Here is a 12480-nt window from a genome sequence, read left to right on the forward strand (position 1 = left end):
AAATTAAATTGCAAAAGTAATTATTTAATGGAAAAAATTTAATAAATGAAAAAAAAACAGTTTTCCCCTTGTAAATGCATCTCAAAACTAAATCGAAAGTCGGCTTAAAATTTTGTTTTTTTTTGGTGAAAAAAAATCGGGTTAAAAAATTATTTATCCGATTTTGACCCATTGTAGGTCTAACTTTCTATGGTTTTATATACGTCATTGCAAAGATCTTTGAAATATCTATCATTAGATATCCATATTGTCTATATTAATGACTTAGTAATCCAGATATATGTAGGTCAAGAATTGGTAAAAAATCGAGGTTGTCATGGTTTTTTCTTCATATCTCAGCCATTTGTTGACCGATTTTGCTGATTTTAAATAGCAAACTTCTCGAAAGCATGTTTGACAGGATTATTGAAGATTTGGATTCCGAAGATATCTGGGGTCTTCAGAAAATTGATTTCAACAGACGGACATGGCTTAATTGACTCCGCTATCTATGAGGATCCAGAATTTACATATATACGAAGGTGAAGGGTATAAAAAACAATGAACAGATTTGTTCACGATTTAGTAAATTTGTTGAAAGAAAATACTTTTTTAAAGTCTCACCAAAAAACGCAAATAAAACACATATCATTAGCTTAATGTACAAATATGCTAAGTCAATTTTTATAAAAACTCCTACCCACCCCAATCACTTGCTTGGAGCCGTCTGTATAGATAACAAATATGTCCCAAGAAGAAGGTGACCCGCCTGCAATCCATACAAAAATGATGATAAAGATAATTTCGCTTTGAACTAAGTTATCAATAAAATCTACAAAAAACAATCCAAAATAAATTGTCAAAGGTTATACTGTAGATTTCAGGGACCGTAACGGTTAAAAGTGATGTTAAAAAAGTTATTTTGTGACTTTAAAAATAAAAATCCATCTAAAAACAGTAAGTCTTTAACTTAAAAATATAAGTTCGCATGAAATTTATAAAAAAAGAGTTTTAAATAGCCGTCATAAAAAAACTCATTTGAGGAGTTTTATTTTTCCCGTCAGAAAAAAACTCATTTGAGGAGTTTTATTTTTATCCTCAGCAAATAAAACTCATTTTATGTAAATTGATACCTAAAGTTTGCCGCTGGCCAGATCATTACAATTTGTAAAGCACCTTGCATTGCAATTGTATAAATTGTCATTAAAATAAAAACAAGTGGGATTTTAATTTGCTATTGTTTGATTTCTATTATTAAATTGTTGTTGTTGTTTTTATTCTTAAACAAATAAATTACTACAAACATTATATCAGATACATTCAATAATGAAAGATACTGATACTGAAAAGTAGAACGAAAAGAGTTTTATTTTCTAACGGGAAAAATAAAACTCCTTAAATGAGTTTTTTTAATGACAGCTATTTTTAAAACTCTTGTTTTAAGAGTTTCATGAGAACGTTTATTTTGTAACGTTGGAAAATAACTGTGGAGTTGAGAGCATTTTTTTAATATCACCATAGATTCGGCAAGAGCACGTCAATACGAATATAGAGTTTTTGATTTAAAATTTTCTGGATAACCATTATTTACGGTCCCTGGTAGAGTTTTATAACTTAAAATTATATTAAATAATTATTTTGTTTTAAAATAAAATATTTTTAATAAATTTTAAAATTTGTTTTTTATTCTAAAGAATTCATTAATTAACTGTTCTGATTTTTAACAGAAATGATAGTAGTTGTTGTAGACTTTCTTAAGTGTATGTGTGTAAAAAGTGTAATTGTGTGTGTGTGTATGCAATGTGTTGTGTATTTTAATAAATGAATGTATCCAAAATAGATAGTACATTGATAAGAATTATTCAAGTCTTATTTTTTTCTGCTTAAATAAATTCATACATACATTTTGGAGTAGTTCATGAAAAATACAAAAAAAAAAAAAGAAATTAAAAAGAAGTGAAGGAAAAAACACACACTGCTTAACAATATATTAAATACAGTGGGATTATAAAGAAAAATAAAAAATTCCCCAAATACGTAGGAAGAAAAGTACTCAAATAATTTTTTTTTAATTTTTTTATAAAACATTTTTTTTAAATTTTAAAAGTATTACTTCCCTTTTCTATTGCCGTGCAGTGTATCTGTTTTATATTTTTAAGTTTGTTTATTTATTTTTTGCTGATTGTATTACATTAGATATTCCAACCTGGTGGTTTAGAATTGCATACATAGATATGTGTTGCTGTTGTTGTTTTTGTTGTTATATATTTCTTGGCTTTTTTGTTGTTGGCTGCTCTCAGTACAATCAGCCACTAAAAACATGCAGGTAGCCAGCCATTCAGCCAGCCACGTTTGTCTACATTATAATTTTTGCGTACTTTCCAGGATTGTGTTTGTTAATTTTTGCTGTGTAATTAGAATTAAAAAAAAACAACGTAAATCTTCAAACCCTGTTAACTAAATAGAATTTAATTTAAATTTAATTAGTTTGTTAAAAACGATAAGAATTAAAAAGGAAAGAACAACGATTAGTATGTTAGAAAATGTACTTACTCTTGGTTATTACAGTATAATGGGGGTATGAATTTGTGATTATTAATTTGACATATGGGTAATAAAAGTGAGTAATGAAAAGTATGTATTTTTCAGTAATGAACAAACAATGTTTACATTTCAAATAAAAAAAAAGAAATATGGAAAAAATGTCAAATTATATTTAAAATAGAAGAAAATTCATACTTAAAAATTAAGGATTTTTTTTTTCAAATTTTTAGCTTTTATTTTGAAACATTTGTGTAATAAAAATGTATTCAAAGTTTTGGCCATTGTTAGCTATGACCTTTTCCCCATCTTTCTGGCAACATATGGATTCCGAGCCAAATAAAGTGCTCGTCTTTTGAGGCCAAGAACAAATCAATCCAATATCGGATACTTTGTTCCAAAGTGAGAGCGTTCTGCATCGATCGAAACAAATAGTCGGATGAGGCACGGGCTGGACTATAAAGCGGCTGAGGCAAAATTTCCCAACCACTTTCTTAAAAATACTTTTTAACCGGCATTGCAGCATTGCGGCATTGCATTTGAAATTGCTGCTTGAGTAGCTCCCAATGATTTTGCAAGCTCTTGTTGAATTTAACAACAATCTTCACGGAGTAATGCTTCCATATCTTGGTCTTAAAAAGTTTGGCTGGCCTGGGCGATATTAGTCTTTCATGTCAAAATCACCACATCTCTCGAACATTGAAACCATTGGAAAACATAAGCAAAACTTCCGTATATGACGCTTTGTTTAATGTTTTTGATCTTTGAAACTATAGTTTCCTAACTGATCAGTGATCACCATGGCAAGAATTTTCATGCACTAAAAAATTAAAAATATGCGCTTATAATATTCGCTATAAAGAGAGAACATATGCACTAAAAATTACAAAAATATGCAATAAAAACAAGTTTTTTATTTGCAATATATTTATTAATACAAGAAAAATATAAATCTCAAGTCAGAGTTTTAATATATATGTACATTACGTAAAATTTTTGCTACTAACTAAATATTTTTCGCAATTGAATTCAAATGAATCGAAATGTGTACGTAATTGTACTGGATACTTTTCTTTAAATTTAACAATACGAGATGGTGCTTTTAAAAACAATTTTTTCCTTTCGAAATTAATAAATCTATATCTTCAAATTGAGATCTAATTTCTTCGGCTACTCGATGTAAACCATGTGCTAAACATATTACATGAATAAGTATTGAATAAAATACCTTTAGACTATTTGCGGCTATAAAAATATATCCAAAAGAAAATTAAATATGCAATAAAATGGAAAAATATGCTAAATATATGCATTTAAGAGAAAAATATGCAAAATATGCATTTATAACAAAATATGCAAAAATATGCAACAACAATTCGATGCCATTTTGTTGCAAATTCTTCGATTCGGAAAGATAAATTGTCACAAGCGATTTTGAGCTACTGACTACAAACATGCATTTGTATAGAAATACTTGCCCTCCTGATCACTATAGTGATGATATTGACTCTATTTGCAGTTATATGGTTTCTTCCTAGGGCACACACATTTTAAAATAACTATTCAAAACACTTTTTAAGACCAATAATACCATAATTTCTTAAATAATGTAATGCTCTAAATATTAGAGCCTGTTTCAACACATTTTCAGGAGTTCGTTCTGAAAAATTGAATCTTTCTGGTCATTTCTACAGAAACGAAATCAAAATCGGACCTTTCATACTAAACAGATGACTGTATTTTGGAAAATAGAATTTTTAAACTCACTAATGACTGCAACCTCTGCCACTATTTATAACACTGCCATCTGCACTCTAGATTGCTCTTTAACTGTCTAGAGCTTTCTAATACATACGCCATCTGTGGTGTACTTTCTACAATGTTCTTTAACTGAATATTCGAATTCGAATATACGGTCGCAGCAAACAGCGTTGCCAACTTACGATCAATGGTCAACTGAAAGCTTTTATTCAATGTTAATAATGCCCACAGATATGTTACAGTTTGCTATTACAGCACTGCTATTTGAAAGCATTATGCAATTTTTAAATCAGCCGTGTTAAAATTGTTATATTTGAATTCAAGTACAATTTCGTAACAGTATTATAATTTTCTATACATTTTTTTTAATTAAAAACATTGTTGCCCATTTCATAGCACAATTGTGCAGGCTAGCCACATACGTATTCTTATTCTCTTTTGTTTAGTAGTTACTGAGACAGCGACGAATGCATATGATAAGCAGGTATATTAAAATTTTTCAATTTTTTTTTATGATCCCTGAAAGAAATATTTGGATTGTTTAATATATTTCGATCTTTAAAAAATCATTGAAGTGTTGCCTGGTTTTTTTCTCTCAATTTACTTCTGCGAAAATTTTTTTCAGATTTGAAATGATTTTAATCAAAACCAAAAAATAAGCAAATATTTTACATATGGGGGATTTCATGTCAAGTGAACCAAAATCGATGTCTTCCAATCTTTTTCAACAAGATCGGTCGCGAACTCTCTGAGTTAGAGGGTATAAAAATTTGACATTTTGGCCAAGCAGGTGTTTTTTCTCATCCATGTAACTTATAACATTTTGTTCTTAGCAAAATGTGTACCAAATATTTTAGATAGCTTTTTCTTCAATCTTTCGAAAAAAATCATCACGATCGGAAGACATGGATTTCAAAAATTGGTTCACTTGACATGAAATCCCCCATATTTTAAATATTTAAAAATTTACCGAAAATGATTAATATCGATCTAATTAATGAGCTATTTGTTGGCTTGAGTATTGTTAACAAATAAAGCCTTAAAAATATTAACTCCTTGGGCATCTGTGATTTAAAACATTTTATATATTGGTCGGAACTGAGTAATTCCAGATTTATGTGGGAATGTATTTAAGATTAGACATAGTAAAATATAGCACTATATTATCCTTATTTTAAGTATTTATGAAATGATTTTTAATGTTTTTTCCATTCTCTTTTTCTTTAGGTGATTGTTCAGATTCTACAGAAGACATGACAGTAGATAGCCGAGGTATGTAACAATTTAAATATATATATATATATATATATATATATATATATATTTAAATAAATAAATATTTTATTAAACATACAAATTATTAACATAATCAATAACGAAAAAACAGTTCAGAAAAACCATTAAATTTAAGCTTAATAAGTAAGGATAAACATTTGTCCTTTTTATAGCCAACTAACATATTAACTACAAACCCTTTTTAACATTTTAATGCGGAAAAAGCTGAGAAGAAGGATAAAACTTCAGTGGATTATTAAAATTATGACCAGTTTACATATACATGATGCATTGTAAAATGTTTATGTGTGTAAAAGAGGAAAAGTGTTTGAAAGGAGATAAGCAAAAACTACCACATAAAAAACAATATCCTTTTATCACTTTAACTCCTTAAACTGCTGCTAACACATCTTCCTGTATAGTAAATAATCCTGCAACTTCCTTTTTGCCCTGTTATAGTTGTTCTGATATCATACTTTTGCCAAGTAACATAAATTTCCCAAAGTTAATACGTATTTATGTTTTATAACAATGATGATGATGATGATTATGGGGCTGCATGTCAGTTCTCTTTCTCTCTCTATGTTTCAAATGTCAATAAAATTTTTAATCTTATGCCAGCCATTCATTCATATTTTTTTTACACTTGCTGAGTGTGAATTTTTTTTTGGTGGCTGATTTGTTCATTCTGTATATTATTTTATGTTTAGCTGCAGTCATTATTGTCATCATTTCTGAGTTCTTTTTTTTCACTTTTATAATTTTATCTTTTAAATACCATTAATGTTTGACCGACCACCCTGTGAGCGTTTGTCTGCTGTGAGTTTTCAGCAACAAAAAAAGCTGTGTGCCACTTATGGTGTCAATTCGGTTTTAATTCTTTTATTAAGTGACAAGGGTTTTATGTCACCCCTTTTTTTCCTTGTTGTAGTTGTTCTCTTTTTTTCAAACTAAAACTCATTTCCGTGATGATTGTAAAGATATGAAGATGATTTGTAAAATAATATTATAATATTTAAAACAGCAACACAAAAAAATTTAGGAGAAACGCCCTTAATTAAGTCGATATAAAAGAGAAATCAGTTTTAAGCAGACGTTTTGAATAAGTATTTTTTATTGCAACGGAAATTATGACTTATCAAATGGAAATCTTAAAAGATTTTTTAAATATATATATGGGATTAAAAAATTACATAACAAAATTCTAAAGACACACTCTGACATTTGCATCCATTTTATAATAGCGGAAATCACTATTCGTAGCAAACTACCCCTGTAAACCTTGCATATGTTGTAAACCTAGCATAAGTGCTATATTTTACAATACCACAACAACAAATTGTAGCACTTATCCTTGATTTGCAATATGTGCAAGATTTGCAGGAGTAGTTTGCAACGAATAGTAGGGGAAATTACTCTTCGTTGCAAACTATCCCTGCAAGCCTTGCATAAGTTGTAAATCTAGCATAAATGCTATATTTGGCAGTAACACAACAACAAAATATGTATAGCATTTGCAACATATACAACGTTTGCAGAGTAGTTTGCAATGAAGAGTGATTTCCGCTAGGGATTTCCTTGCTGGTTACTATGAGCTCATATCTCTGCTTTAAAATATCTCAATTGCTGAAGTGTTCGTTCTCTCAACATGCTGTTTTGATATTCACATAGAATGTTAAAAAGTTTGAGCCAAAGTTCAAAAGTCCCGTAGTATTCTCGCGATTCATTTGATATTTTTTAAAAATTATCAGGGTTTTAAGTAAAAAGACAAATTTATATTTTCATATATAGTCAGAATTATTAGCTCATCGATATAATTTGTGTATAACAGTTGTTCCTACATAAAATCTTATATTTACGATAGAAAATATTTTCTGTCACAATCATTTCTATAGAAAATCTTGTGTATAACAGTATTTTCTATAGAAAATCTTGTGTATAACAGTATTTTCTATAGAAAATCTTGTGTATAACAGTATTTTCTATAGAAAATCTTGTGTATAACAGTATTTTCTATAGAAAATCTTGTGTATAACAGTATTTTCTATAGAAAATCTTGTGTATAACAGTATTTTCTATAGAAAATCTTGTGTATAACAGTATTTTCTATAGAAAATCTTGTGTATAACAGTATTTTCTATAGAAAATCTTGTGTATAACAGTATTTTCTATAGAAAATATTGTGTATAACAGAAAATATTGTGTATAATAGTTTTTTCTATAGAAAAGTTGTATGTATAACAGTTTTTTATATAGAAAAGTTTGTGTATAACAGTTTTTTTTAGAAAAAATGTGTGTACCAGTTTTATCTATAGAAAAATTTTCTGTATAAAAGTTTTTTCTGATACAAATTTGTGTATAACAGTTTTTTCTATAGAAAAGTTTTATATAATATTTATTCCTATAGAAAAATGTATTTATAAAAGCTGTTTATATATGTAGATATGTTTTTATTAATAGCAAAAATGTGTATAACAGTTCTTTCTATAGAAAAATGTTTGTATAACAGTTTTTTCTGTATACAAGTTTGTGTATAACAGTTTTTTCTATAGACAAATATTTGTATAACAGTTTTTTATATATAAATATTTCTGTATGACAGTTTTCTCTATAGAAAATTGTATGTATAACAGTTTTTTCTTTAGAAAGTTGTATGTATAACAGTATTTTCTTTAGAAAATTATGTGTATAGCATTATTATTTATACAAAAACTTGTGTAAAACAGTAGTTATGGAATTATATCTTGGCCAAAAATGGTTCAATTGCTAAAGTTTTTTTCTCCCAACATCGTTGATCTTACGACAAAGAAAGCCAAAACTTTGCTGCCTTGACATTCCATAATTTTGTGACTTCATTATTAAAAAAAGGCGTGTCTCCGTTTTAAAGCTACAAACATTTTACATGAACTTTGTCTTTTAATAATAATTGTTATAAAATTTGCAAAAAGTGTCTCATTAGTTTGTAGTTTTTAAATGTTAAAACTAATTTCAAGATAAAACACACATTTTTTTCCATACTTTTAATAATAAATTGTCCACTGAGGTCATTTAAACATTATTTTAGCCGCTATAGCAAATTTTCTTGTTCATTCCTTTACTTTTTTTGTGTGTGTGTGTGGATTTAATCTCGACTTGTTGATATTGTTTGCAAGTTTCGTATTGGAAATTTATTGATGGCAACAACCTTAAGATCTGTCACTTCTCTATGAATAGAAATACAAAAAATTGTCAAAATGTCAATTAGTTTTTTTTTTTTGTTGTTGCCGTTGTTATATATAGAAAATATACAACAAATAAGACAACATGACAATAACCAATTATGTATGATCATGTATGGTCACGCAGCAAAACTACAACGTACAACAAAAACTAAAAAAAAAAAATTTAAAACAAAGTTGTATTGAATAAATGGCAACATTTATTTATTTGTTTAGAATCAATATTGTACATACAAAGATGAATCAGAAATATTTGAAATGAAATAAATAAATGTAAAAAAGAGAGAGAGAAAAAAAACAACAACGTTGAAAAGATATTAATCTTGATAAAACACGAAAAGTATCCAAATATGGCAAAACAAATTAACAAATTATTGACAGTGTAGTTTAACAGTGTTTTTGTTCAGTAGGTTTGAGTATAGTTTTTATTGAATAAATATTAACAGTATATGTCAAATGTGCTGAAGGTAATTTTGACAGCTGAGTTGGGCAATCCTTTTTAACTGTTGTTGAAAGAAATTTAAAATGTTTTTATTTATTTTCAACAACCTAGACAATATGCCAATCGCTTATAAATTTCTACTTAAAATGTTTAACAAAAAAACTAAAAATTTTCAGGTTAGAATACACTTTTTTTTAGCCTGGCTTAACTGTAAGCCTGAAATATAAAAAAAAATATTATCAAAATAATTTTTAAAATTTAGCCCCTAAAATATTTATTTTATTTCAAATTTCCACTTTCTATACAATTCTTTTGCTTTTAATAATAATATTTAATTTCAAAATTTTTATCTATTTCGTTTCTTTTTTTTAAAATTTAAATCTCTCTTTGTTGCTTATCGCCTTAACCATTTCAAAATAAATGATGTTTCATGCACACTTTTTATATATATTTAAAAAAAAAAAACACATAAAAATATATCTGAAAGATATCAAATGATTAATTATGTAACGAATACAAAATATTGTGGTTCTTATTGTAGTAGTAGTTAGTGTCAGTGTCAGTCTAAACCATAGTGTTTATGTGCATGTATAAAACCAAACATCTATCTCTGGGTTTTTAAAACAACTTTATACACAATAGCACTAAAATATTCGTATAATGTCTATAATATGAGAGTTAGAATGTCATTAAAAACCAAAAAAAACAAAATAAAAACGATAAAAATTTATAACCAACCAAACAAACCAACCAACCAACAGATAGATAAATTTTCAAATAAAAATTATATATATAATTTCGTCGTATCTGTATAGAAAACATTAGACAAAAAGAATCTAGCATGTCGAATATGGAATATTCATACAAATCTACAAACATTTATCTTTATAAAACAATTTTTTTTTTGGTTTTTACTATTTTGTTTTATCGTTAAACCAAAAATTTAATTGACTTGTAGTGGCGAAAAGGGGTAGTCAGAGGACATGCAGTTAAGGGGGGGAAAAGTACTTTTTTAATAGATGGAAAAGAGAGTATTTTGTAAACTGGAAAGGTCAGCAGAAGGTATACGAATAAAAAAGTTCATGTAACATTTCCTACAGAAAATTTAATGTATAACACAGCATTTTCTATAGAAAATCTTGTGTATAAAAGAATTTTCTATAGAAAACTATAGAAAATATAACAAAATTTTCTAAAGAAAATCTTGTGTTTAACAGTATTCTTGTGAAAAACTGTTTTTTCTATTAAAATTTTTCTGTATAACAGTTTTTTTTATAGAAAATAACATTTTTTTCTATTTAACATTTTTCATAGCTGGTTTTTTTTCTAAAGAATAATCTCTGTATAAAAGTTTAGATCTGTCTGTGTCTAACATTTTTTCAATAGAATTTGTATATTATCAGTCTTTCTATAGCAAAAATGTGTATAACAGTTTTTCTATAGATAAATGTTTGTATAACAGTTTTTTTCGGTAACAAATTTGTGTATAACAGTTTTTTCTATAAAAATATTGTTTATAGCAGGTTTTTCTATTGAAAATTTCGTGTATAACAGTTTTTCTATAGAAAAGTTGTATGTATAACAGTTTTTTCTATAGAAAAAATGTGTATAACAGTTTCTTGTATAGAACATTTTGTGTGTTTTTTATATAGAAGTGTTTGTGTATAACAGTTTGTTCTACAGACAGTTTAGTGTATAACAGTTTTTTATAGAAAAGTTGTACGTTTAATAGTTATTTATATAGAAATATTTGTGTATAACAGTCTGTATACAAATTTGTGTATAACAGTTTTTTCTATGGAAAATTTTGTGTATAACTGTTTTTTTTATAGAAAAAATGTATGTGTAACAGTTTTTTATATAGTTATGTTTTGTATAACAGTTTTTTCTATAGAAAAATGTGTATAACAGTGTTTTTTACTTAAAAAAAAATTTGTATAACAGTTTTTCTATAGAAAAATTTCTGTATAACAGTTTTTCTGTAAACAAATTTGTGTATAACAGTTTTTTCTATAGACAGATTTTTGTATTACAGTTTTTCTATAGAAAAATTTCTGTATAACAATTTTTTCTGTAAACAAATTTGTTTTTTCTATAGAAAAATGTTTGTATAACTGTATTTTCTACAGAAATTGTTGTATATAACTCTAGTTTCTATAGAAAAGTTTTGTGTATTGTATTTTTTCTTTATACAATTTTCTGTATAACAGTTTTTCTGTTAAGCCTTCTGTGAAAGAGTTTTTTATCGAAAATTATCTTTATAACTGTTTTCTCTATAGAAAATTGTATGTATAATAGTTATTTTCTAGAAAATGTTTTGTATATGAGTTGTTTCTATACATAATTTTCTATATACCAGTTTTTTTATAGACAATTTTCTGTATAACAGCCTTACACAAATTTAATTTTCCATTAATGAGCCCGGTTAACCTTCGCTTTACCAATACCCACCCGGGTGACCACATCGTTTTTATTGGTTTAATATTTTTTTTAATTTTGTTTCGGTTTAAATTAAATTTGTACTCACTGAACAAATTTTAGAGTTCTATAGAATTTATAGAAACATTTTAAACTTTTTATAAGGTTTTTTCAAGTTTTTAAAATTTCGTTCGTCGCATATATTTATAGAAGTGTAGTGTCACCCGGGTGGGTATTGGTAAACCATGAACATAAAAAACCTTTGGTAAAGCGAAGGTTAATGTTACAAATCTTAATTTTATTTTCCTTGGAAGTGATATTGTAATTCTCAAATAATATTCCAAGAAATCTTCAATCCCGTTATTTGAGATATTTTCTTCAACAAACATTTGACACTCTTAGATAATTTCCAAGATTAATACTGAAGATATAATTTCCCAAAATAAAATTAGTTATACTTGGCTGGTTGCTTAAATCAAGATTTCTTTCCAAAATATTATATCTTCTTACCAATTTCCAGAAACACAAAACTTAATAAGATACGTATTATTTGTTTGAAAATACTTTTAAATTTCGTGTTAAATATTAGAAAAAAATTAAAGAAAAAAATACCTTATCTCCCTACGTCCCTGATGATTTGATAGCATTTAAATTTAGCTTAGTTGCAACATGAGGAGGCAAGTGTATGGAAAAATAAGAGATAACTACAAACTTTGTTTTTTTTTTTTGCTCTGCTGTTACCAAACTTATAGACCATGATAGTAAACATGAACAACAACACAGACATCCATAAAACATCATATAAAACACACAACACTAACGCCAACAGTTAGAAGAAGAAGTAGC

General features: G+C 26.9%; 1 protein-coding gene across 1 annotated transcript in view; it reads left to right on the plus strand.

Moving 5' to 3' along the window:
• Positions 1-12480, plus strand: part of ush (Zinc finger protein ush) — a 276169-nt gene that overhangs the window by 219170 nt on the left and 44519 nt on the right. Inside the window, exon 2 of the mRNA XM_065502703.1 lies at positions 5509-5553. Within this exon, the coding sequence (XP_065358775.1) occupies positions 5509-5553 (45 nt within the window). The remainder of the gene's footprint in view (positions 1-5508; positions 5554-12480) is intronic.

The sequence above is a fragment of the Calliphora vicina genome, chromosome 2 (assembly GCF_958450345.1).
Source record: "Calliphora vicina chromosome 2, idCalVici1.1, whole genome shotgun sequence".
NCBI lineage: Eukaryota > Metazoa > Arthropoda > Insecta > Diptera > Calliphoridae > Calliphora > Calliphora vicina.